This window comes from Malania oleifera, chromosome 3 (assembly GCF_029873635.1).
Source record: "Malania oleifera isolate guangnan ecotype guangnan chromosome 3, ASM2987363v1, whole genome shotgun sequence".
Lineage (NCBI taxonomy): Eukaryota > Viridiplantae > Streptophyta > Magnoliopsida > Santalales > Ximeniaceae > Malania > Malania oleifera.
The window spans coordinates 55,000,682-55,025,877 of NC_080419.1; the positions used below are offsets into that span (position 1 = coordinate 55,000,682).

The 25,196-nt window shown below is 35.7% G+C and overlaps 1 protein-coding gene across 1 annotated transcript; it reads right to left on the minus strand.

The window, feature by feature from the left end:
• Positions 1 to 487: 487 nt before the first annotated feature.
• Positions 488 to 20,033, minus strand: LOC131150250 (LIMR family protein At5g01460). The gene is made up of 14 exons (XM_058100856.1): positions 19,400 to 20,033; positions 19,179 to 19,264; positions 5,227 to 5,342; positions 4,966 to 5,076; positions 4,589 to 4,687; positions 4,305 to 4,427; positions 3,999 to 4,061; positions 3,838 to 3,902; positions 2,488 to 2,597; positions 2,278 to 2,392; positions 2,115 to 2,180; positions 1,657 to 1,767; positions 1,289 to 1,355; positions 488 to 1,184 (listed from the first exon to the last, which is right to left on the minus strand). The coding sequence occupies exons 1-14, from the start codon at positions 19,747 to 19,749 to the stop codon at positions 1,137 to 1,139; spliced, it is 1,530 nt and encodes a 509-aa protein (XP_057956839.1). The 5' UTR covers positions 19,750 to 20,033; the 3' UTR covers positions 488 to 1,136.
• Positions 20,034 to 25,196: the final 5,163 nt, after the last annotated feature.

Below are 25,196 nucleotides of genomic sequence, written 5' to 3' on the forward strand. Positions count from 1 at the left end.
TTCTGACTAATCAAGTTTTGTTCATTGAACATATTTATAAAGAGTACTAGTACCTTCACCTCGCATAACCGTATTCCCAAACCCTACATAATGATATTGACAATTAACTTCCTTAGATTTAAGTATAACTTAAATACTAATGGACTAGTAATAAATTAAATAAGTATTCTAACTTGACGACTATTAGCTTAAATGTTTGGTGTATTTCTCACCCACCAAATAAATAATGTATTATCAACACAAATTGTTAATCATATCTTTTTTTTTTTTTGTAATATAATACATGATTTAAATTTTGAAATATAATATTATTATTAAAACAATAATATCCTAATAATTATAATAAATGAAATTAAATACTGCTTACGACATATAATCATAAGTTTTAAAGTTAAAATCAACTACAGGAAATACTACTTCCAGCTTTAAAAACTTTAAACAGATAATAATATTATTAATACAATAATATACTCATCATTAAAATAAATTTAATCAAAATCATAAGTTTTAAAACTATATTCACTTTAAAAACTTAAAACAGATGGGAACTTGTCATAGCACATCAAATTTAGCAATCTTGCTAATAAGATAACAGAGAGAGAGAGAGAGAGAGAGATCCTCACAAACTTAAAAATGAAATAATCGACTGGCGTTCTTCTAAATAAGCAGAAATCAGGTGTCCGAACAGCCTTGCTGGCGTCGCTACCAGAAGAAACCTACAGCACATACTACTACACAACACACAATGAAGATAAAATGTCTGTTGCACGAAACAACTTCCTGATCGTTCTGCATTTACATCAAATGGTATTTAACCTGGAACCCGCTCGCCCGTGCGCACCTCACAATTTTTCCCTATTACACACTCACACCAATGCATAACACAAATTAACAAGGAATAATACGTACAAATGGGGGAGGAAAGGGGGTAACGGCGGCAGCCCCAGCACCCACTGTGTAACTCTTTTGCAGTAAACTGGTTCAACTCGGATGATATCAGCCAATATAGACCTCTCAATCGAATACAAAACTAGGCCATAGGTCATCCGAATATGAAAATCACTACAAAAAGAGATGACAAAAACCAGGAATATTCCCCATAGCTCCAACTGACCCTCTTGTAGATAAATCATTCCTCATGTGGACAGTTGGAATCTGCCGCTAGGCCTTTTTCTTCTCCATCCCTGCAATTCCCAAGTTAAAACAAGAGGGTTTAGGATCAGATAGGACAAGAACATTCAAGCAAAAAAGAAGGGGAAAAAATTTGAGCCAATAGCAGTGAACTTACAAAAGCAGCATAATACACAAATGTCAATCCCGCCAAAACAACAAATGCAATTTGAAATACATTATACCTGTGATTCAATAACCAGTAAGTAAAACCATTTAAGAAGAGTATGTATGTAGCATTTGAAACTCTAAACTAGTGAATGTAAACAATCTTAATTCAGCAACCGCTTTCACCCAAGTGGTCACGAGCTCCATCTTACAGAGGTAAGGCTTGGGTTAAACTCATAATGAAGTCAGTAGTTGCACAATACGAAATAAGGGCTTCACAGTTGAGGGGAAAGGCTACCCCACGTTATCTAGACTGAAACTCACTGGTGGGGGAAAGGGGTGTTAACAGCAGAAGACAAAAGAACTGTCCAAACTCACTTGTACAAATATTTAATTCCACGAAGAGACTGCAGTGTGTGGCCAAATATTTCCTGTGCTGCAGTTGCTTGAGCGTAGTAAGCAAATGCTGTGGAGCAGAACTGAATCACGCTGTGACAGAAAGGAAAAAACAATACTAATACTTTTCAAAGAGCATACCAAACATAACTGCATACAAATTCCTTACAGAATAAATACTCTCCTATGCATATATTCTTCTGTCCAAGTTAAATGCCATTGACATGCAAAATTACTACTACTCATAATGACTCAATATTTCCTGATGGTTAAGGGAAAAATGCATATCCTAAAACTATTATCCACCCCTTCAAAATTTAAGTCTGAACACCATGGATCTAGCATTAAGCTACCACACCAAATGAAACCACAGATAATAATAACATAGCAGATGCATGCTTTAAAATCCATTTAATAAGAAAAGGATTAGTTATTCTGACCTAATGGAGCAAAGAAGAATAAGACCAACATTAAACAGAAAAGAATTCATCAGTGTGGCCCCCCACCTGTAACAAGTAAATTCAATTAATGACCAGTTAATAATGGCAATCATCGACCGAAAAATAAAATAAAACAAAAAACATGAATAAAAGGAATTATTACTTCATTGGATGTATTGTAATGAAAACTAATCTCAGACCAAGCATCATGGCACCAGCAATCACTGCAAGCAAAAGGTAGAAGCAGAAAAATGCAAACGCTGCGGTCCCCAATAGACCTGATGAAGAGGCAAAACATATATTGCTTGAGCTGGAGTTAAGATGGTAAAACGGAAGAAAAACTGCAAAAGGAAAAGCAAACTATCCAACTTACCCCAAATATCATCCAACTTAATAAAAACTTCATTCAGGAAAGGAGAGAGAGGAGGGTCAATTAAAAGATATATGATAATATGAGCAACCCAAGCCACAGAAATAATCAACCTGATAAATGCAGTTTCAAAAGAAATTAGATTGAATCACAATTAACCAGTCAGAAAGTAAACTAGATGAAATCAGCAACAAAGTGAGAAAGCAAGAACATCATACGTGACAATTACCCAGAATATTACCAAGGTAAAATAATTACAAAAAACCAGAAAGAAAAGTTATCTCAAATAAAGCCAACCTATAAAGTCATTGAAAAGCATGCAAAGCTAGCCCTTCTCAAAATGCGTGCACAAGTACATCTAGGATCACATAGTTATGCTCTCAAATAAAATAAACAATCTTTAACCTACTGGGGAAGAAAAAAAAACTTGCAATACCTTGCACACCAAAAATGAATCGTTCTATTTTTCTAGATTTTTAACCGGATTCTAAGTATTCCATTAATGGTGGGCTTGCTGTGCAATGTCCACTCATCAGTAAAATGCCTATACCAAAATGCCTAGTGTAGGCATTTTACAAGAATATGATGTTCTAGCCCTCCAGTCTAACAAGAATACACAGTTCAATGCAACAGAGCTGAAGTTATTCAACTTAAAGAAACGCATAGTTCTGTTTTTTCCCCTTTTGATTAATAAGAAATTTTACTGGAAAGCACCAAGGAAGGTAACGGCTGGAGTGGTGGACAAGTACAGAGTTCAGTTGTAGTGCCAGATATTAGCACAAATCAAATGAAATCTTTAATCTTGTTTAAAAACCCTAAGGCATATCCCCATAATCAAACCTCTTATGTTACAAAGCAAACTAAATTGATGCTAACCTATTTAGTAGGATATTTCTCAAGCCGATGAACCACAATGATTGCTATAGAATGAATGGTCACTATATTATCATATTCACACCATTACTTCTCCTTAACTCCACAAGGACTTGCATCAGATGTCTTAACTCTTATTTTTTACATAGGTTCCTTTAAGTCTTTATTACTCTCCAAATATTCCTGAATTTTCACTTCTATAACATGTTTAAGCCTTCTAGTATTGGCTCTTCTCTTAAAACTCCATTTCTTCAATCCATTAAAGACATAGTTTCAATATAATTAATGAATATATTAAGTGCATTTTCTATCTTTGCTCTCTATCATAGCCTCTCAAGCAAAGCAAGGAAAGACAAATCTCACAGGCCAAGCAATTATAAACAGCTTGGTAAAAATATGCACATGTCATTTAGAAGAGTAAGAGTTCTAAAAATAAAAATAAAAATGTTCACAATGCTTCACTGCAATACCATCTCTTACCCTAAAATTCCCAACAGAAGTTTTGCCAAGTACCCAAGAACTGTCAGTGCCCATGCAGTCTCAGCCTGCATTTGGGCAAAAAAAAATAGTACAAGTGAGGGGATTATAAGGAACTGTTGAATTAAAATATACAACTCAAGTTACAAATTTGATTTGTGTACCTTTTCCCCCTGTGGATACATCTCTTCAAGAAGCTGAACATCTTCTTCCAGTTGAAGTAGCTCCTGTGTTATTAAACATTGACAGTGTAAGAGTACATGGAACCCAAGAACATTAGATGAACCATGAATATATCAGTAAAAGTTCACTTCTTTCCACCACAAAATATACTGATATGATTAAACCGTTTGAACATATTATGCTGCAAGGTGTATTAACATGCTATCAAAAAATGCAGAATTGCACCACACTTGCATACATCTGATATTGAAATATTAACAAATATTTTTTAGAAACCAGCATTTTACCTTTTTAACTTCTTTAACATTTTTACGCCATTTTCTACCCTTTGAACCACTTCTTTCTTCCTGGTGTAGTGCATCGGCAGCCTTTTTTAATTCTCTTGCTTTTTTCCCAAGATCAGTTGCTTCCTACAGCATTCAACCGTAATCCACCCATAAGAAATCATGATATACAGATATCCATAGAATAATATAAGAATAAGAAATCATGATATACAGTTATCTATAGAATAATATAAGAAAGAATAGTGTTGTATTCTATGATTGCAAGTCATACAGTTGAACAGCACCTTAATATACTGTGAGCGAGTGATTACAGCCTTTGGCCGGCGAATAAATGAAAAAATAAGTCCCAAAGGCAAACAAGCAATGCCAACACCACCAAATATCTGCATTAAATAATGACAAAAGAATGGTGAATACAAGTTCAATATGATAAGGAAAAATAGGCATTAATATGATCCTTAAAATAAAAAGAAAAAGAAAAAGCCGCAAAAAGCTACATTTATCAAAAAAAAAAAATTTTCTGTTGTAAGTGTACAAGTTTCCATATAACATCATATATCATAGGGTCTAAGCAAAATAGTCAAACCGCTTTTAGAATTGTAAGCACATTTCTGTATAGATTAAGGATGCTGCCTTCACTTCTCAACAAGAATGAACTTACAGAGAAAAGCACAGATCCAACAATAGTAGCAAGAGCAACAACATATTCTGGAAAGGTCGTCCGCATAGTCCATGTTTTCTCTGATGAAGCACTAGCAGAATATGCAGAGCACTGCTCAGGGTAATGGAGTAAAAATGACAGATTACACCAGAGTGAGCATGATGATGAATCTCACGACAATAACGCATCTTAGTATATTATAACCTCAAAATGGAAGATAATTCGTGGAAAAGAATTTCTACTTAAAATTACAAAGGAGACCTGGTGTACACCACTTCCGATACATTGTTGACTACTAGAGAACTCCCAAGTACTTGGAAAGGAAGCAGTTGATGATGAGAGATGCCTAACAGTGAAGTCCACCTTTCCAACAAGCCCTGATATATCCATAAGAGCGTAATCACAATACAAGAAATAACAGATTATTTTCTTTTCCTTTTTTCTTTTGAGAGCAGTGGAGCAGAACAAATATTGCCAAGTATATAGAAGAAATTAAGAAGTTTTAATCTTAATCAAGTTATATCGCCAAGACAATTGCCAATACTGATATTTAATAACCTAATTCTGTAAGCAAGACTGAAGTTAGTTGAGAGCTACAAGATTGAGAAGCATGGAAGAACAAATATAATGCTTCAAATAGAGAAGTAATATCTAGACAATGAATTTCTAGCTTTGAACAAGTATCAATGTATTAAACATTTTAGTGATCTTATGACTTGTGATACTCATGAAGTTCTTAAAACAGGCTAAGTAAAATTTTGTTCCTTCCAAATTTACCGTAGTTGTCTTTGGATCCCCTCTTTTTAAGTTGGTTAATTTAATCCTCCAACTATTAAAAAAGAAAAGAAAAAAGAAAAATATATGGTAAACATATGGTTCCTCACAATCTAATTTGGTCAGTCATCCAATTTTCAAGCAGACCAAGTCGGTGCCTCACTATATATTATATAGAGGAGTGTAGTGGACAGATGTTGCCAAGTACATAGAAGACAATTCAGAAGTTTTAATCTTAATACAAGTTATATAGCCAAGACAATTTCCAATACTGATATTTAATAACCTAATTCTGTAAGCAAGATTAAAGTCAGTTGCGAGCAACAAGATTGAGAAGCATGGAAGAACAAATATGGTGCTTCAAATAGAGAAGCAATATCTAGACAATGAATTTATAGCTTTGAATTAAGTATCAATATGTTAAAATTTTTAGTGATCTTATGACATACTAATGAAGTTCTCAATAGAATCCAAGAAAAAAAACAGGCTAAGTAGCATTTTGCTTCCTCCAAATTTACCCTAGTGGTCAATTTGGTTCCCCAGTTTTTAAGTTGGTTAATTTAATCCTCCAACTATTAAAAAGGAAAAATAAAAGCTTATGGTTCCTCACACTCTAGTTTGGTCAGTCCTCCAATTTTCAAACGTTGACCAAGTCGGTTCCTCGGTATATATTATATAACTTGGTCAATTTAATCCTTCAATTTTCATATAAAAAAAATATATCATCCTTTTTGTCAGTATTTGCTGCTGTTCGTGCTGTTAAGTCACAAAAACACACCAAGTAGTTGAAGCACATAAGTACAAGAAAAAGCTATCACTAAATACTTCATTATGCATTCACAATGCTCTTCATAACTCAATAAAGAGATTTCTTTTTTTTTTTTTTTGGGGGGGGGGGGGGGGGGGGGGGGGGGGTTGTGGTTGTTGAGATAGAGAGAGCACAACAAATATTGCCAGGAATACATAGAAGACACATCAGAAATTTTAATTTAACAGTTATATCACCAAGACAGTCACCAATACTGATAATAACCTAATTCTATAAGCAAGACTAAAGTTAGTTGAGAGATAAAAGATTGAGAAGCGTGGGAGAACAAATGTAGTGCACCAAATAGAGAAGTCATATCTAGTCAATAAATTTAATAGTTTTGAATAACAATTCATGTAATTAAAATTTTAGTCATCTTACCAATTAGAATACTTAAAAAGTTCTTAACAGAACCCAAGATATAAGGGACGCTAATTTAATATTTTGGTCCCTCCAAGTTCACTTAGTCATCAATTTGGTCCTCCACTTTTTAATTCGGTTATAATTTCATCCTCCAACTTCTAAAAAAATATGTTAATAGGTTCCTCACACTCTGACCAATTTTTAGTCCATCAATTTCACAACATTGACCAATTCCTTTCCTCCGTATACATTATAACTCAGTCAGTTTAGGTGCCATTTGAGAACACTAAAGAAATGCTTATAGCTCCTTTCACTTACAATAAGTGTGTCTATTAAAAAACTGCTATCTTTAGCTTGTACAAAAATATGTACTTCCTAAAAAAAAAAATTCTACAACCGCTTCTTTAGATCTTTTCCATAAGCAAAGGGGAATAACTTCTGGGAAAGAAAATTGGTGTAATAGTAACCACTCAAAAGTGGTTACTGCTACCATACGAAGGGATAGAGGCATTAATTTGCAATTAAAATCATGAATTCTGTGCGTCACCTCTGTTATTCCCCATCCAGCAGACCACTCTCAGAACTTAAGATCTCTCTCTCTCCACTGGAGCATGCACATCAGCACTGACCACTTTGTTGCAAATGCACATGTTGATCTCCTTCCACAGCACCTCTTTTCTCTGCTGCAAACACACAGATCAGGTAATCTGCTGATCTCCTTCCCCTTCTTTCCTCAGCTGCAAGTCAATAAATAGTATAATTGGCAAACTGTAGATGAGAAACTATCACACAGTCTGAAGTCTGAACCCACTCTAAGGCTCTCCATCCCACAACTAATGAACCTAATGAGAGCATATACTACAAAGTTCAGAAAAAATGGCGATAAATGATCACCGTGATGAACCCTTCTTGAAGAGTCTACATGTTTGTGTATCAAAACCTGTGCAGTTGTAAACAACTGATGATATAAGATCCTTGATGGAGGTGGTGGAAAGAACACTAAATAGGTTTGCAAGGGAGGGAGAAATTAGGTTAAGTGTGCATTACTGTGCTGTAGAGCACCTGTAGCAATGGAAGAAGAAGTAGAAGACGAAGAATATCCAAGCAATCACATCAAGGATCTTATCAGAGTCGGGAAGGGATGCATCACACATCAAGGAATAGCTGGAATAGCGTTGCCAAAACAATTCAATAAAGAAAGAATAAAGAAAATTACAGAGGAAGGAGGATGAGGCATCCTCCAAAAAATAAAAAAAAAAAGGAATTACATTAATGCTGCCTTCCAATCCTTATGAATATCAGACAGCAAACCCTCGAGAACCCCAACAGAATGAGCCCAAAAGAAGCAAGAAAAGTAACTTTCACCTAAAGCAAGTATGGAGAAATCTTCGGATCTTTAAAAATTCTAGCATTCCCTTTCAAGCCAACTATCCATAATGTAGCAAAATCTACTTTCAAAAAGTCCTTCTATCCTTTCCAAAACCCCAAAAGTTCAGCACTAAAAAATCATGAACATTGAGTGGAGCCACCAAAACCTCGCCAAACCAAGAAAACAAGTTATTCACAAAAACCTTGCCACCTTACAATGAAGCAATAGGTGACAATTTGTCTCATTTTACATCACACACACATCCATCCTGAGAGCCTCATGAGGCCTCCTATTCTGAGGCAAGTCATTCATATTAATAGAATCAAAGTCCAAATGGAATCCCAAAACTCAAAAGGGACTTTTGCCTTCCACGCAGCTTTGTCCAGATGGAAAGGGATAGAATTTTGAGATTTTTGTGACATGACTGAAAAAAGATTTTGAAGAAAACGGCCCTGAAGAGGCCCCAATCAAAGCCTAGCAACCCCCCTTGCACTAAGAATTTCAGAATTCAAAACATGGAATAAACAAGTGAACCCATCAACCTCTCTTATATTGAGACTCTTAAAAAGTGGAAATCCCATGAAACAGAGTCCCCCTAACAAAAATAAGCTGAAATTTTACTGCACTATGAATGGAAGAAAGCATATACAAATGCACCACCAATGATTCCAACAAAATCTCACCCTCCCAGCTATCCTCCCAAAAGCGGACTCCAGCACGACTACTCACTGTAAAATAAATGAGGGGTAAGAAATAACAAGATACCTGAGAAACAAACTCCCAGAGACTTGCATGGGTAAATCCATTCTCCTTGGTATCCCACTCATTCCTATGAATACCATACTTGCTCTTAATAACCTCATGCCACAAGGAGTTAGACTATAATGGGAGCCTCCATAAACTTTACATATTAAAGAGATATTTTAGAAACCACATTTCCAAGCCCCAATCTGCACTCAGATTTTGGTCTCCTAACTAACTCCCAGCTAACAAGGTGGTCCCTCTTATCCTCCCCAAAACAGGACCACAAGAAATCTCACATTAACTTCTCCAAATTCTCGGCCATTTTTTGTAGGGATTTTTAAAAGGGAAAAAATAAATGGGGATATACAAAGAGAAGCACTAATGAGAGTAATCCAGCCCTCCAAAGAGAGATAAGCCTTCTTCCACCCCTCTAATCTTTTCCCTACCCTTTCAATCACAGGGTCTCAAAAAGCAACTAATAAACGATTACCCCCAAAGGAAGGCCAAGATATGAAATAGGCCAAACCAAAGTATCATACTCTACTAGAGATCTTAAGCCCTCTTAACTCCCCATCACTCAAAATTAATACCTGCTAAACCACTCTTAAACATACTTATCTTCAGCCCTGAAATCTTCTCAAAAATGCTAAGCAAAGTAAGAACCTTATGAAATTTCTTAACACTACTCTAAGAAAAATATAGTGTCATCCACGCAGATGAGACACTTTGACCTCCTCCCTTCCAACCACAAGACCCCTAATCACACCTAGATCCTGAGCATGAAACATAAGCCTCCTCAACCCATCCACCACTAGTGTAAATAAGAAAGGGCAGAAAGGATCCCCTTGTCTTAACCCCCTGGAAACCTATACCAAATCCTTGGCTGACCATTAACAATTACACATATAATAGTTGAGCAAAGGCAACCTCTAGTCCACCTATGCCACAAAAGCCCTGAAGCCTTTTTAACTAACACCTTATCAAGGAAACCCCAATTGGCCAAGTCATAGGTTTCTCAAAATCTGATTTAAAAATCATACCCTTTTTACTCCTTCCCACATCCTTGACCACCTCAGTTGCTACCAAGACAGCATTTGTCTCTCTTTAACAAAAGCATACAGTTTTCCCCAACACTAGCAGAGTCTCCTCAACAGAACCTTAATAAGAATCTTATAAATGCTGATCACGAGACTTATCCGCCTAAAATCCTTTACCCTCCTAGACTCTCCTTTCTAGGTATGAGAGTGATGAAAGTAGAATTAATACTCTTTAACACGCTACCTCATTCCTATGGAACTTCCCAAGAAACCTCGTAACATCATCTTTTGAAGCTTCTCAACTATCCTAGAAAAAAGCCATCATGAAACCATCCGATCCCAGCGTTTCATCCCCATCCATATCAAACACAACCCTGTTAAACTCTTAGATATTAAAAGGCCTCTAACCAATTTGCATTATCCTCCCCAACGGGTTTCCAATCAAGCCCCGTCAACAGCCCCCTATTCCTGCACTCATCAATGTAAAGCACTTCATAGAAATTAGTGATCTCCTCCCCAATCTGCACATGATCCCTTGCCACACTTCCTAAGTCTTAACACTCTAATTCTTTGACAAAACAACTCCTCCTACCATTAGCCACCCTGTGAAACAATAAAGAATTACAGTGGCATTCCTTAACCCGACAAACCCTCAATTTCTGACGCCAACTCCTCTCTTCACTCAGCAAGAGCACCTCCAACTCATTACAAAGGTGAACTCTCCTCGCCCTATCTTGCTCTCCCAACAAACAAAACTCCTCCAATATGCTCAAACCAATGATATCAATCAAAATGCTGCCTCACTTCTCCTTGATATTCCCAAACTCCTCTTTGTTCCGAACCCTAAGCCCATTTTTGATAAACTTCAACTTTCTCATCACCTTAAATCCTTCCCACCCCTAAAAACGGCACTCCTTCCACCAATCTCGACTCTTGTGGTGATAAAAAAGGTGTGACAGCCACATATTCTCAAACCTAAAACGAGTAGAACCCCATTGAGTGGGATTGGAATCCAAGAGTATCAGACACTAATCAAAAATGGGCCTAACCAACACCTCTTGCACAAGGTCCAAGAATAAACCTACCCAATCATTAATGAAGTTTTATGTGGTACGAGGGCTCATCTTTCCCAAAAAGCCACCCATATGAAACAACCATTATTCAAGGGTACATCCTTGAGGCCATACTCCTGAATAAGACTCAAATTTCCTCATACTACCACTCACCCTCAAACCCCCTAATCCAACCCTCTCCCTCAAAGTTTGGGTAATATTGAACACCAACCCCCCCCCCCCCCCAAACAAAACAACCCAATGCAGATTACATAGTCCATGCACGCCAATTTAAAAAATAAATAAATAAATAAAAAGGCTTACATAGAGAGAAGTAGGACCATGCATGGCAGTGAACCATCAATCCCCAAAACCTTTATCCTCTAGCAAAATCAACAAGAAAAAAGACCCTAAACTACAATTTTTAACAGGACTAGTCTAGTGTTCCAAGCCACTTATTAGAACCCCAAGGCCCTTAAAGAAGGAAACACCACCCACTCTTTGAGCCTAGAGTCCCAAATGCTCCTAAAGAATTAAGTATCAATATCCCCTAACATGGTCTCCTGCTAAAACAAAATGTCTAGACTAACCCTATTAAACAATTCCCTAGAGACCTCCACAACAAAATTGTCATTTAAAGTCACCATTGATCTGAACAACTACACCCTTTCACATACTTAACTAAGGCAGCCAATCTACCTCACCGTTGATCCCTGAACAACTACCACCTTTCTTATAATTAACTAGGGCAGCCAACCTACCCAAATTCCCCACTAAATAGTTTTGGTTTTTCTTCCCTCCCAACACCCTCAATTCATATTCTAACATCATCCTCAAAAGAACACATGAAGTTGAATCCCAAAATCATTCAGGGGTTCCTAAGTTGCTTGGTTTTCTCTCTTAACCCCAAAAAGGTCAATAGTTTAAGCATTCCCTCCATTTTTAACTCCTTATGGCACTTTGCAGCTCAAAGATAGTAATGACAAGACACAAGGATGGGATATATACCTTCAGGATTTGCGCTTGTCCCCCACATGGCTCTCAAAAATCATTTCCAAAGTCTAGTAATGTGGTGGAACAAGAACGAAACTTGGTTGAACAAGAAGAACTAGTTGTTGCAGAAAAAGTAAGATTATTTTTTCCATTAGAATCCTGACATCATTAGTCATTTGAACTCTTGGGGCAGGGTTCAACCAATTATTGTCAAATAGAAAGATTCTAAGGTTTCACCTTCTAAACCACTATCATCTTCGAGCCAACTTCCTCGCCCTTTTCTTCGTCTCCCTCCCTCCTCAATTCTCACTTAACAATCTTCAACCTTAAGACCATAGAAAGATAAAGATTCCTCCTCATGTCTTCACATTCAAAAAGCCTGTCATCTTGACTTTCCAAATACATAATTTTCTTTTCTTTTATTGTGATACCCCTTCTCCAACTTCTTCACTCAGTTGCAAACACCCAACAAACTCTGCAAGGTTTGGGTTGGAACACCTTCCATTTTCCCACATATTCCTTCAGTTGATGCCTTCTGCGCCCCCCACCCCCCCCAAAAAAAGTTTTCCTTGTTGCTTTGAATTACTTTAGTTTCCCAATAGGCCTCCAATTGGGCCCAATAAAATCATTCCCTGAAGGAAGAGGGCTTCTGGCCATTTATTTGACTCCAAGCCCATAACTCAACAAACATATTAATGGTTGTTTTGGTCATTTAGCAGTATTAGTATGCACTAGTATTATGTTGGTAAGCATGAGTTAGTAAGGGTATTATGGACATTGGTATGTACTTGACATATATTATAAATAGAAAGATAGACCTATCATTGTGATAGGTCTTCCATTTTAACCAATCAAAGCTGGTTACCAAGAGATCCTAGGTTCTAATCTTGTTGTATTGTGTGGTGTTTAAAAACTATTTTATTCCTTGTAATAGGTGTTATTTATCATTTGTTGATCCCTCCACGTGCTATCAGGCTGCATGTGTGGGGTGTGTTGAAGCTTGATTTACATTGTTGACCCACAATCTAACTTAAGATTTTAGGTAAAGTGATAATCTAACCACATTCTCAGTCCATGGAGTTGATGTGTGATACTCAAGCAGCCATTCATACTAACCCCAACCAATATTCTATGAGCGGACAAAACACACTAAAATGGATTGCAACTTTGTCGAGAAGCTCATTACCACCATTTGAGAGAAGTCTGATTTGCATCTCGCTTATTTATTCACTTAAACCTTGAGGGATGCTCATGTTAAATTCATTTGTAACAAGCTATAAGCATATGATATATATGCTCCAACTTGAGGACGAGTATTAATGGTTATTTTTTGTCATTAGCATTATTAGCATGTGCTAGTATCATGTTGGTAAGCATGTCTTGGTAAAGGTAAAATACTCGTATGTACTTGGCATATATATATATATATATATTATCAATAAAGGGAGAGACCTATCCTTGTGATTGGGTCTTCCATTTTACCAATTATTCAACAAGACCAACCTGAACTGGGGCAGTTAAAGCTTGTAATTTTTTCCGGCCTCATTTGGACCCTTTGAAAGCCCCTACACCTCCCTTGGCCCGGCATGCCAATTATATGAAACCAAAACCCTGTCATCTCCTCTGGGCCCATGACTACCAAATCTTCCAACAAAGATTCTTTCCTTGTTAATAGGCTGATTATACCATGGATACCTCCACAAATCCCTCCTTCCCTAATCTACCCAAATTTTCCTTGATTAGTAACTCTCTTGCTTGATTTCCCTTGTTAGAATTCCCTGCTAATTCTCCTAAGTCACACCCAATGCCATGGCAGATTGCCTGCTTTAACGCACATTAGTTGAACCACAATCTGCACAAAGAAAGAAAATCTTATTCCTCTGATTATTGTCATCGACCCAACAACTCCTTGTTGCCCTTTGTTGTACTGCCATCCATCACGGTATCACCTAAAGAACTCCTTCCAACTCCCGCCTCCTTCCCTTCCAAGATACAAATCAACTGAGTAGTGCTTCTTGTGTGAAATATTCTCCATAGATAAAAACCTACTGAAATTATTTGCTATCAGCTTCATAAAAAAAAAATGGTAAGGATTTCTAAAAGTCTTGGCCCATAGGTCTGCAGTTTTTATGAGAAGAAATGTTCAAACAGCAAGCCACCTCCTTTCCTCCAAAACAAAGATGCAAATATATTAGTCAACATCCATTCTTTTCCCTGATCTTGAAGAAGACACCATCCTCAACAAAAGAAAATTGCTTTTACCTAAAAATAACTTTGCTTTACCATAATCACAACTGGCTAAACAAAACTTGGAACTCAACTCGATAGCAAAAACTTCACCAGTGGACTAAATCGGCTCAAAGACATAAAGGGAAGAGTTTTTTTCATAATATAAGAGGCAGTGATTCCTAGATTTTGCCAAAATAAGTTGAATACAACCATACTTAAAGGGGATAAGACTGGGAGACCAAGCTCCCTTGGTGCCCAAGTAAACTTGGACCCAAGGTTTGACTTTTCTCACAAGACTTGGGCTCTCTTTTGAAGATATTTAAACTTGCCAAATCTGCCCCAGGCCCCCAGATTACAAAAATAAGCCCAAACTTAAAAACCTCGATTTGTCCTAGGAACACAATCACATTCTAAACCACAAAACTTAGATAAACATTAATTTAGTCTTAGTATACTAAAAGAGCATCCAAATTGGTCCCAAATCATCTTCACAATGTCAAATAAGACCTTGAGCCTTTGAAATCGAGGCTTAGTCCCTTCTTGAACAAACTTTGACTAGTTGCTATTGTTTCTCATCATCTATTTGTCAACAAACCAAGCCTAAAGTCCCACTAGGTAAGATTGGCAACATGAATCCTTTTCCACCAATTTAAACAATATCGAGCAATTTTATCAGACAATTTGAGAGCAATTAAATCCTTACTATCTCATTCCAAAGCTGTTTTAGGTCTGCCCCTACCCTTTCTATTACTACTAACAGTAACTAGCTCATTCGTCGTGACTCTGCACCGCTTGGCCTATGTTGCACATGCCCAAACCATCTCTGCTGCCCCTCCCTTATCTTCTACAAGTGTTATGCCGAACTTACCATAAATTTGGCAGTTTTTATTTTTTGGATATTATGTTTCTTAGTTTCCCACCATTCTAGTCCATATAGTAGCTAGTCATACAGCCATGCTAGAAAATCTTCCTTCAAATTTTAAGGGTATTCTACCATCACACCAATGCTTGAATCACTTCATTATTTATCCTGCTTTTACTTAATGCATTTATCTTCATCAATTTCCCCTTCACCTTGCATAATATACCCAAGGTATCAAAATCTACCAGCGATAAATTTCTTCAGGCAGTGAGGGGTGGGTGGCAACGCAGGAACTGTGGAGGCTCTCTATTAGAGAGCGTTGGAGCAGCGATGGCTAGTGGTTCAGAAGGTTGCAGGGAAGCAAGGGTTCAGGAGGGGAATGGGTTTCAACAAGGGAGAGTGGACCTCAAATGGGTTGGGCCAGGTATCCTTAATATTGCCGTTAATGTGGCCCAATTGTTGGGTAATAAGCCATGGGCTTTTAAGGGATACTTGGCCCATTCACGAACTAAATAGGCCTGATTAATTTCTCTAACAGACAAGGAGCCTTGTCTGGCCATAATGGGAATGCTTCTTCATAGGCCCATGTAGATGTCCAATTGGGCTTGGGGGCCTAATATACAAGTACCAAGGATGTCTAGGTGAAGTACACCTCAAGCCCAGCATATTTCTCGGAAAAATGGGAGTACAGTAGAGACTCATGCCACGAAGGATTTCGAAAAGGATGGGTACAGCAGATCTGGTTTGGGCAAAGTAGCGGACGAGACACATTCATGAAACATCTTCACTGGCGAGAATTTTTAGTGCAAGTGGGCAGCATGAGCTTCAATCTAGTAAGCCAAGAGTAGCAAAGGAAGGTTGTTTTGAATACTAATGAGATTTCAAGTCAGTTCCTATGGAGGATATATGTTAGAAAAAAAATTCAAGATGCAGAAAGTGCACGTAGAGGATATTAAAGTGGCTAATTAGGGCGAAGATTGAACTGGTACAAGCTCTAATGATGACATGGTGAGGAGGGAAGGGGGGAACCAGCAATTCCACAGCTTTATACTTGTTGGGGGAAAAAGAGCATTTGAGAAAAAGGAATCGTCTACAATGAAAGAGTAGCTTTTTGAAAAGAAATTGTGATGCCAGTTTTGACATTGGGATCATTTGAATGGGTTGAAGCATTGAAGGTAGATCTAGCAAAAAAGGCTAGTTAGGATAATCCTTTTGAAAAAAAAAAAAGAAACAAGAGAAATAGATTGATGTATCTAATGAGCAGGATGAGCTGGATAGTGATTTTGATTCGAAGGAGGGTTACTTATAGATGAGGTTCATGAATAACTTGGGCTTGGACAAAACTCTTATGATTAATCTAGGGAGTTTTCCTGTAAGTCTCCACCTCCAATGGATGATGGTTTAGAGGGAGTTTATGGTTTGGAGTATGCTAGAATAGGCGAGAAAAGAGACAAGATAGGGCAAACTAGGTTGGAATTGAGCCTATCACTAGGTCTCGATTTCAACATTTTCTAGACAAAATGGTTTTCTGGCTAGCTAATCAGGTTGGGAAGGAAGTCCGCTTGGATGGTCATGGCAAGATGAGAAAATAGAAATTTGTCCATTTACAGTGCTCTATTAAATATGATGGAAAGGGATAGAAAAAAGGGTTTTCTTTGGTAGTTTTTTATTTTTTTTATTTTTTTATTTTTTTTGCAGTACTATTATGGATTGGTTTTCCTCTATTTTAGTTCTCTCTCTTTTTTATCTTTTCTTTTTTTCATTTTTTGAGAATTTCTCATCTTCTCTTGTTTGTAATCTCTTCATCACTATATGTTCTTTCTTATCTAAAACAAAATCATTTTCTTGACCATCAAGCTTAATCTTTTCTCCAATATTCCTCTTATCATGACTGAGATTACATTTCATATATTCTATTTTATTTCTACTTATCCTAAAAGCTCTAGATTCCAAAACTTATCTCCATTATTCTAACTTAGATTCTACTCCACCATTAATTTCATCAATCAAGACAATATCATATGCAAACAAAATACACCATAGAACCTCACTTTTTACACTTCTAGTAAGTTCATCCATCCTAATGCAAAAAATATAAGAGATCAAAGCAAATTCTTACATTCTGTGATTGGAAATTCCCTAGGCTCTCCACCAAAAATTTTGACAATTAAGCTTTCGTTTACTTGGACAAAATCGTTCTCCGCAAAAAATAATTTTCATGAAAGACATTTTTCTAAGAAAATTTTTTCCATTGAATAAATTTCTCATCATTTTGTTGAAATTTCAAAATTATTTTTAAAAAAAGTCATACAATTTAAATAAATGAACAAAAAAAATAAATTTAGCATCGTACGATTAATGATAATATACCGTAGATAACATTAAGTTCCTTGGAGCCACATCATTTGGAAGGCCAAGGTTCCTTGGAAAATGCAGACTTCCATCTGGGCTGTGTAACTAAATAGGATTAATATGCATGATTTAGATTAGAACCTATATGTCTCTCAGCCACGACGCGCTTTTTATGTGCCATTGTGCCATGAAACCAACGAATCAAATGCTCACATTTTTCTGCATTCTAAGGTGGCATCACAAGTCTAGGATGCTCTATTCTCTTGCCCAGGTGACGCTTGGGGGATGCCTCAAAATGTGCGAGACTTCTTGCTAGTGAAACATGAAGTCTTTCAATCTAGTAGAAAGGGAGGTGTTTTAAGGAGCAGAGCAGTTTTGCTACCTTACAGACCCTTTGGATCAAGAGGAAAACGAGAATCTTGAAGGGCTGGACATCTTATTCTCAATTATTATAGGATAGAGTGGTGTTCTCTGGCCTCAGGCCCATTTTTGATAGGTCTTCTGGGGTTTATCCTTGTCAGGTTTTCAAAGGGATTGGATGGCAGCTCTCATGTAACCTTTCTGGTTGCAGCTTTTTGGTATATTGAGGACATCTTGTCCTCTTCCATTGTACATTATTTTGATTCTTAATACAATTTCCTCTTATCCTGGGAAAAAAAAAAACACAACACAAGTTTTTTCTTGAAAATTTCGATATAATATATATTACGAAGAAAAAATACAACTAAAAATAGTACGTTGAAGTTTTATTTTGATGAGCTGAATTTTGACCTAAGCTTTTAAATTATAGTTGGGATAGGGGAGGACAATAGGACATAGTTTTATCCTCCTCCCTGCAAGTTTTAATTTGGGTGAAACCACCACCCACCATTTGTCAAGGGTTCAAAAAACATTAAATTTACTATTGTCATGAAGTTATTTATGATAAATGTGCAAATTCACTAATTTCTTTACAAAGGTGAGAAGGAAGATATACCATATATTTGAACACAATCAGATTGGAAAAGTGCCAATAAATCTTAGAAATCTACTTCCTCTAATCATTTCCTCTAGCTTGTTTTCTGTCTAGAACACAAGTTCTGCATTTATGTTGTTACCAATTTTGACACTTCAGTTCCTTCTTTTGTTCAAACTGCATTTCATTCCTATGCCCGACATCCAATTATAATTTCCTGCTATTTCTTGGTAATTTTATGCCGGAAATGGTGTTCTATGCGGACAGCACACGCATTGACAAAACAATTATATGGGTCCTAGTGTAAAGACGATCAATTCCAAATTGGGGCAAATCGAATAACTCATTATGAAGAGGTAAATTAAGTCTTTGGGGCAGTAAGCATAAGGTAAGTAAATTTGCATTGAGTTAATGAATCTCGATGGACAGTCTAATCCAAAATTGAGTTTTCTTCACAACAGAAGAAAACCTGAAACTAAACAAATGAAAAGAGGAAATATCTGCAGTTTTCCAACCAAAGTGAATAGAACTGAATTATGCGAGGTTTACAGCTACATCACAAATCATTTGATTTAACCCATAAAATACTGCTTAGCTCAACCAATGTAAAGCATAAAAATATAAATAAAGGAACAAAAAGGGTAAAATGGAACTGGAAAATAAATTGGACCTTACCATATAAAATACCCAGGACGAGAGCACACACAATGGCGGTCGTCACCACCCACAACAATGCGCTTCTAATCCGTTTCCCCACACTCCTAAACAAATCAATTATTTCAAACATTAGCAACTCGGATTTACTTACTCTTATGCATACAACCATAATTACAAATTTTAAAAATTATAAAAAATGAAAAAAAAAAAAAAAGGAATCCCTAGAACTACCTACTTACTTGTCTTGGTCACCTTCGTAGAAGAACATTGCAAAGGGGATAATGAAGAACACGAGCACGGCATCGAGAATGTAGACAGCAAGCCACAGATCCTTCATCGGCAAGGTAAGATTACACGCGCCGTTGTATATGGCGTGCCGGCAAGCCTGCCGGTTCGCCACGTCGGCGGGCAACATCAATATAGAAATGGCGGCAACAGAGAGCCCCAAAACGACAACGAATTTGGGAAAATAGGCCTGGTTCTTGTCATCTGGGTGCTGATAATTAACGAGCAGATAAACATTGAAGATGAAAACGATGATGCAGACCACTATAGCAACGATCACAAGAGCGAGATTGAAATCGCCCATGGTTTTGAGCCCTGGATCCGAGTTCGAATCGAATCGAAGAAACGATGAGGGAGATTAAGGTAAACCTCTTAGGGTTAGGACTTCGTAAATCTGGTCATCGAGATACATGAAAGAGGAAAGGCCAGTTTGGCTTCAGCGGATCGTGTGCTGGGGAAGGCGAACGGAGCCACCGATGCTTGACATGAAATTACAATATTATCCTCTTAGAGATGATCTGCTGAGGATTAGAGTTTAGAGCGGCCGTTAGAGACATAGAAGGCGGTAGTATTCAAAACGTAACCATCAAAAAATGTGGTGCCTGCGGCAGTTTTTTTAAAGCACTTTAAAAAAAATACTGAAAAAAAATAACAATATTTAATTTATATTATAACAAACACTTATTACAAAAATATATATTTTCAAAATCATTCTTTCATTACTATTTAAGTAAATTTTTAAAAATAATTTAATATAATTTTTTAGTTGTACTATTCATAAACAGGGTAAATTTTATAATTATAACAAAATTTAGTGGCTATTTTATATTTAAAAAAATACATATATTATTTTATTATGTATTAAAATATATTAATTACTAATGAAATATAATTTAATTTTTAAATTAAGAAGAAATATATTAATTTAAATTAATATTTAAAATTTAAAATACTAATTTAATTGATTATATTATTTTAATATAAATGAATATGATAATTATATGTTATAAATATAAATTACGAACAAGATTATTGTTAATCAAAAAAAATATTACATTATTTTTCTTAATAAAAATAGTTAAATGTTAATTAAAAATAATAGTTAACATAGTTTTTAATTAAATTGTTAATTAAAAATTAGTCATATATTATTTTACCATGCTTTATAACCTATTAGTCATTAATAAAAAATATAAGTAAATTCTGAAATGAATAAAATGCACCATCTAACGTTTTTTTTTTTTCTTTTCTAAAAAGCACTTCTATTGATCTTGTGTTGTGAAAGGCAAACAGAGCTTTTGACTTATGATATGAAATTACAATACTCTCCTTTTAGAGATGATATGCCGAGGCTCTTGAGTTTAGGCAGCAAAATTCGAAATGTAATCATCAAAAGATTTGGGCCCTGCTCCACTCATTTTCATTCTATTGGACAACACGCGGCAATTTTGTTAATATTAAGAGCAAGAGACTATAAGAGATAAAAGAAAAATATTTTTGAATGAGCAATTTATTTAAGAAACTGTTTATTTGATCTAATAAAATTATTTGTGAAAAAATAGGATTTGGTTGTAAATATTTATCTATAAATATATTTTTTGAAAAAAAAATATATTGTATGTCTTTTAATATTCTATGCACATTTGTAAGCATCAATTCATTTTTTTTTTCTAATCCATGTTGACAAAATAACTTTTTTAAATAAACTTGTTGACAAAATAAACTTAAAATTTTTAATGCGTTAAAGATCGTATATATAGTTTACAATTTTGAATATCTAGTAATTGTAATGTGTAATTGATCAACCTTTAATCTTTGTTTATGCAAATTTTCTCTAGGTAGTGAAAAAAATATATAACAAAAGATCTGCAGATGCCGATTATCCATAATGTGAATGTATATTTAATGAGAAGTTAATTATATATTTATTTAAACCTTTATGGAATAAATAAAAACGAAAGTTAGCGTCTCAATATTTTTGCAACATTTTTTGAAGTGTTTAGTTGATATTTTGAAACTAGGTTAGGTGCAATCTTTAAAACGAAAATAATTACCAATGCTTACTTTTGATAATAAGTTGTTGACTTTATAAGTTCAATCTCGTTTTGATTATGGCAAATCTAAAGTATTTTACCTGTTTATTAGGTACTTGAACAGGTTTATAATCTAACACGCATAAATGGTTAAGGGTACAATGGAAACCATGAGGAACTCAAAACTCATGTCACATGATGGCAACCTAAAGAGCAAAAAGAATGAAGACTTACATTTTCAATTGTAATTGTATTTAGTTTTAATTTGTAATATGTATATTCTACATGATGTGATTGGATGCTCAAACAAGGACCATAGACTGACATTAGGGAACCAAAAATTTTCTAGAAAAACTTTTCATAAAATGTTTGAAATGTTTTAAGGTCAAAACAGGGCTAAAAATTAATATTTTTACTAAGCTCAGTCGACCGACCATTTTATGTTTCATAAGACCTAATCAACCGACTTTGCCCATAGAGACAGAAAATCATTTTACAAAGACCCAGTCGACCGACCCCTTCATGCTTTATAAGCCCCAGTCGACCGCCCCATTCATTTGGCCAGTATTTAATATCCCCAGTCGACCGACCATTTCATGCTTTACATACCCCAGTCGACCAGCTCGTTTAGTTGGTTAGCATTGAATAGCCCCAGCTGATCGGCCCTAAATAAACTGAAAAAGCCCAGTCGACCGGCCTAATGATCCAGCAAACCAAATCCTAAGCCCTAATTGACCGAACCTCAGTGATTTGAATATCGCCTTGGCCCAACCGACCAAACCTCTCGAGTTGGGCAATTTTTAAGCCAAAACTGGTCATTAATTTTAAATTAAACAAATTAATAATGCTCAATCAGTCCCTTAACGGTCATTTTTTTAAGAGTTCTATAAATAGCTTGCCCAAAAGCTCATTTAACAACTTTTGATTATCTTGAATATCCTCTAAAATATTTTGAGTTTTATTTCTCTCATCCGTACACATACAAGCAAGCATTTACCCTCTCACTCTCATTCTATTGAAAATATTTTAAGAAAGCATTAATATTCTTTCACTCCCTTCACTTGCAAATCATTATTGCTCTTGAGGGTTGTCGAAGAATCAATCTTTTGAGTATTTATTCTATAGTCAAAAGCATTTACTCTCAGTCAATCTTTCAATTTTAAAATCATTTCTTGAGAGTGAGCCTCCCACTTATTTTTCTTGATAAATATTTTTGGTGAAACTTCTTATAACTTGTGAATCTTTGTGCATCTCCATTGCAAGATTCAAAAGCTCACATTGTTTTTATTGCAAAATCATTTTTAAGCTAAACCCTAACCTCTCCTACACTTTACTTTTGAAAAACATTTTTGGAGATATCACTTGGGGTTTTTAGATATTTGAAAAGCACTTAGTGTATACTTTATTTTTGAATCAAAAATCATATATTCACATATCCTCTCAAACAATCACAAACCAATATTTGAACACAAAGTAGTAATCTCAACAAGTAAATATAAACAAGCAAATACAGAAATGTAAAGAGTATAGGGAAAGAATGACATTGGGTTTTTGCGAGGTTCGGCAAATTGTACCTACATCCTCGCCTCAAGCCAACCCGCTTGAGGATTCACTATCTAGCACACTTAACCAGAAGGAGCTACGCCGTTTACAAATTCTCCTTACAGAGTAGAGTCCCTCTTTACAACTGCTCCTTACAGGATGGAGTCCTCCTCTTCAGGCGATACCCCACGCCTGGAACCCGGTTCACTACCCGAACCATAGGGATACAAGTTATGAAAATACTTTTGTATACAACAAGGTGCTTCTCAAATAAGCTAGTGTGTACAATATAAAATCAATGCACTGTTATATGATAGGATTTATGCTCAATAGAGTTTTTAGGGTTTCCTCTCTCAAATATTGATTTGAGATAAAATGAGAGGATATGTGAATATATAATCTTTGATTCAAAAATAAAGTATACACTAAGTGCTTTTCAAAGATCTAAAAACCCCAAGTTATATCTCCAAATATGTTTTTCAAAAATGAAGTCTAGGAGAGGCCAGGGTTTAGCTCAAAAATGATTTTGCAATAAAGACAATGTAAGGTTTTAAATCTTACAATGGAGATGCACAAAGATTCACAAGCTATGAGAAGTTTCTCCAAAAATATTTATCAAGAAAAATAAGTGTGGGAAAATAATTGGGAGAAACTCTAGACTTACTCTCAAGAAATGATTTTAAAAATAAAATATTGACTGAGCGTAAACGCTTTTGATGATATAATAAATGCTCAAAAGATTGATTCTTCAACAACCATCAAGAGTAATAATGATTTGCAAGTGAAGGGAGTGAAAGAATATTAATGCTCTCTAAAAAAATATTTTCAATAGAAAGAGAGTAAGAGAGTAAATGCCTGCTTGTATGTGTAAGGATGAGAGAAATAAAGCTCAAAATAGTTTAGAGGATATTCAAGATAATCAAAAGTTGTTAAATGAGCTTTTGGGCTAGCTATTTATAAAGCTCTTCAAAAAATGATCGTTAAGGGACTGATCGGGCATTATTAATTTGTTTAATTTAAAATTAATAACCGTTTTCAGCTTAAAAATTGCCCTACCTAAGAGGTCCGGTCGACTGGCAGCGGCTCCGGTCGACTAGGCCAAGGAGATATTCAAATCACTGAGGTTCGGTCGACTAGGGCTCAAGATCCGGTCTATCGGATCATTAGGCCAGTCGATTGGACTTTTCCAATTCATTTAGGGTCGGTCAGCTGTGTAGTAACCCAAACCTGAAAAATAAAAGGAAATAAATATAAAAAGGAGAGATAAAGGAAAATCAAAGAAAATGAAGGATTTTGGTTTGGCAGAGCCCAACGTCGACGATTTCACAGAGTGTGAGAAAAACCGTCGACAGTTTTCTCCTCGGCTACTCACCTATAAATAGATGTGAGCTCATTTTTTTTTAGAAAATTCAAATTCCTCTCTTTTTGCTCTACTAGGGTTTCAACTTTTTGTCACTAAAAAACTTGTTCGGGCTCTTTCTTACTCCCAGTTGGCTCTCCTTCCTTAAGGCTAGTGGGTTCTCGTCTTTTGGCCGGTTGGAAAAAGCTAGGGTTTCGATTTTCCATCCGTTTCAGTTTCTTTTTCATAAACAGGTAAGGGGATCATATTATGTCAGTTACTTTTGCAAGTTTTAATTAATTGAAATCCTGGATATGTTTATATATATAGTTACGACTTTTCCTTAGTTTTCGAGCCTAGGGTTCAATTAAAAGACTTTATTTTTTAAACCAACTAATTAAGTTCGAATATGATATTTTTGGATTAAAGTACTGGACTTTCTGAACGTTTTCACTGATTGAAAATTTGGGATTTCAAATCGTAGGTGTGTATTAATACAAACTAAAGGCGATAGGGTTGATTATCTCCATTTTCCTTGTACTTAACTACATATCTATATTTTAGTAAAATAACAACTTGGAGATACTCATACCCCTATTTTCAGCACAGCATCTATTTTCTCAAGCAATTATATTATTTATGATTTACCAAGTGAAAATTTGTGTGGCATGAGTACAGTTTTAATTGGCATGAATGAACAGGTTTTATGTAATATTGAATTGTAACGGCTATGAGCCAAGATTAGATATGATGGACGAGGGCTGGGTTATGATTGACGGCAGGGGGCCAATGTTAGTAAACAATATATAACAGATATTCCATAGAATTACGAACAGT

What these genes read in the sequence shown, in the direction of transcription:
- LOC131150250 (XM_058100856.1), bottom strand. Translation starts at nt 19,749, where the DNA reads ATGGGCGATTTCAATCTCGCTCTTGTGATCGTTGCTATAGTGGTCTGC. An exon ending in ATGTTAAAGAAGTTAAAAAG is followed by an intron (nt 4,062 to 4,304) that starts GTAAAATGCTGG and finishes TTAATAACACAG; the next exon opens with GAGCTACTTCAACTGGAAGA. An exon ending in GGAATTAAATATTTGTACAA is followed by an intron (nt 1,356 to 1,656) that starts GTGAGTTTGGAC and finishes ATTGAATCACAG; the next exon opens with GTATAATGTATTTCAAATTG.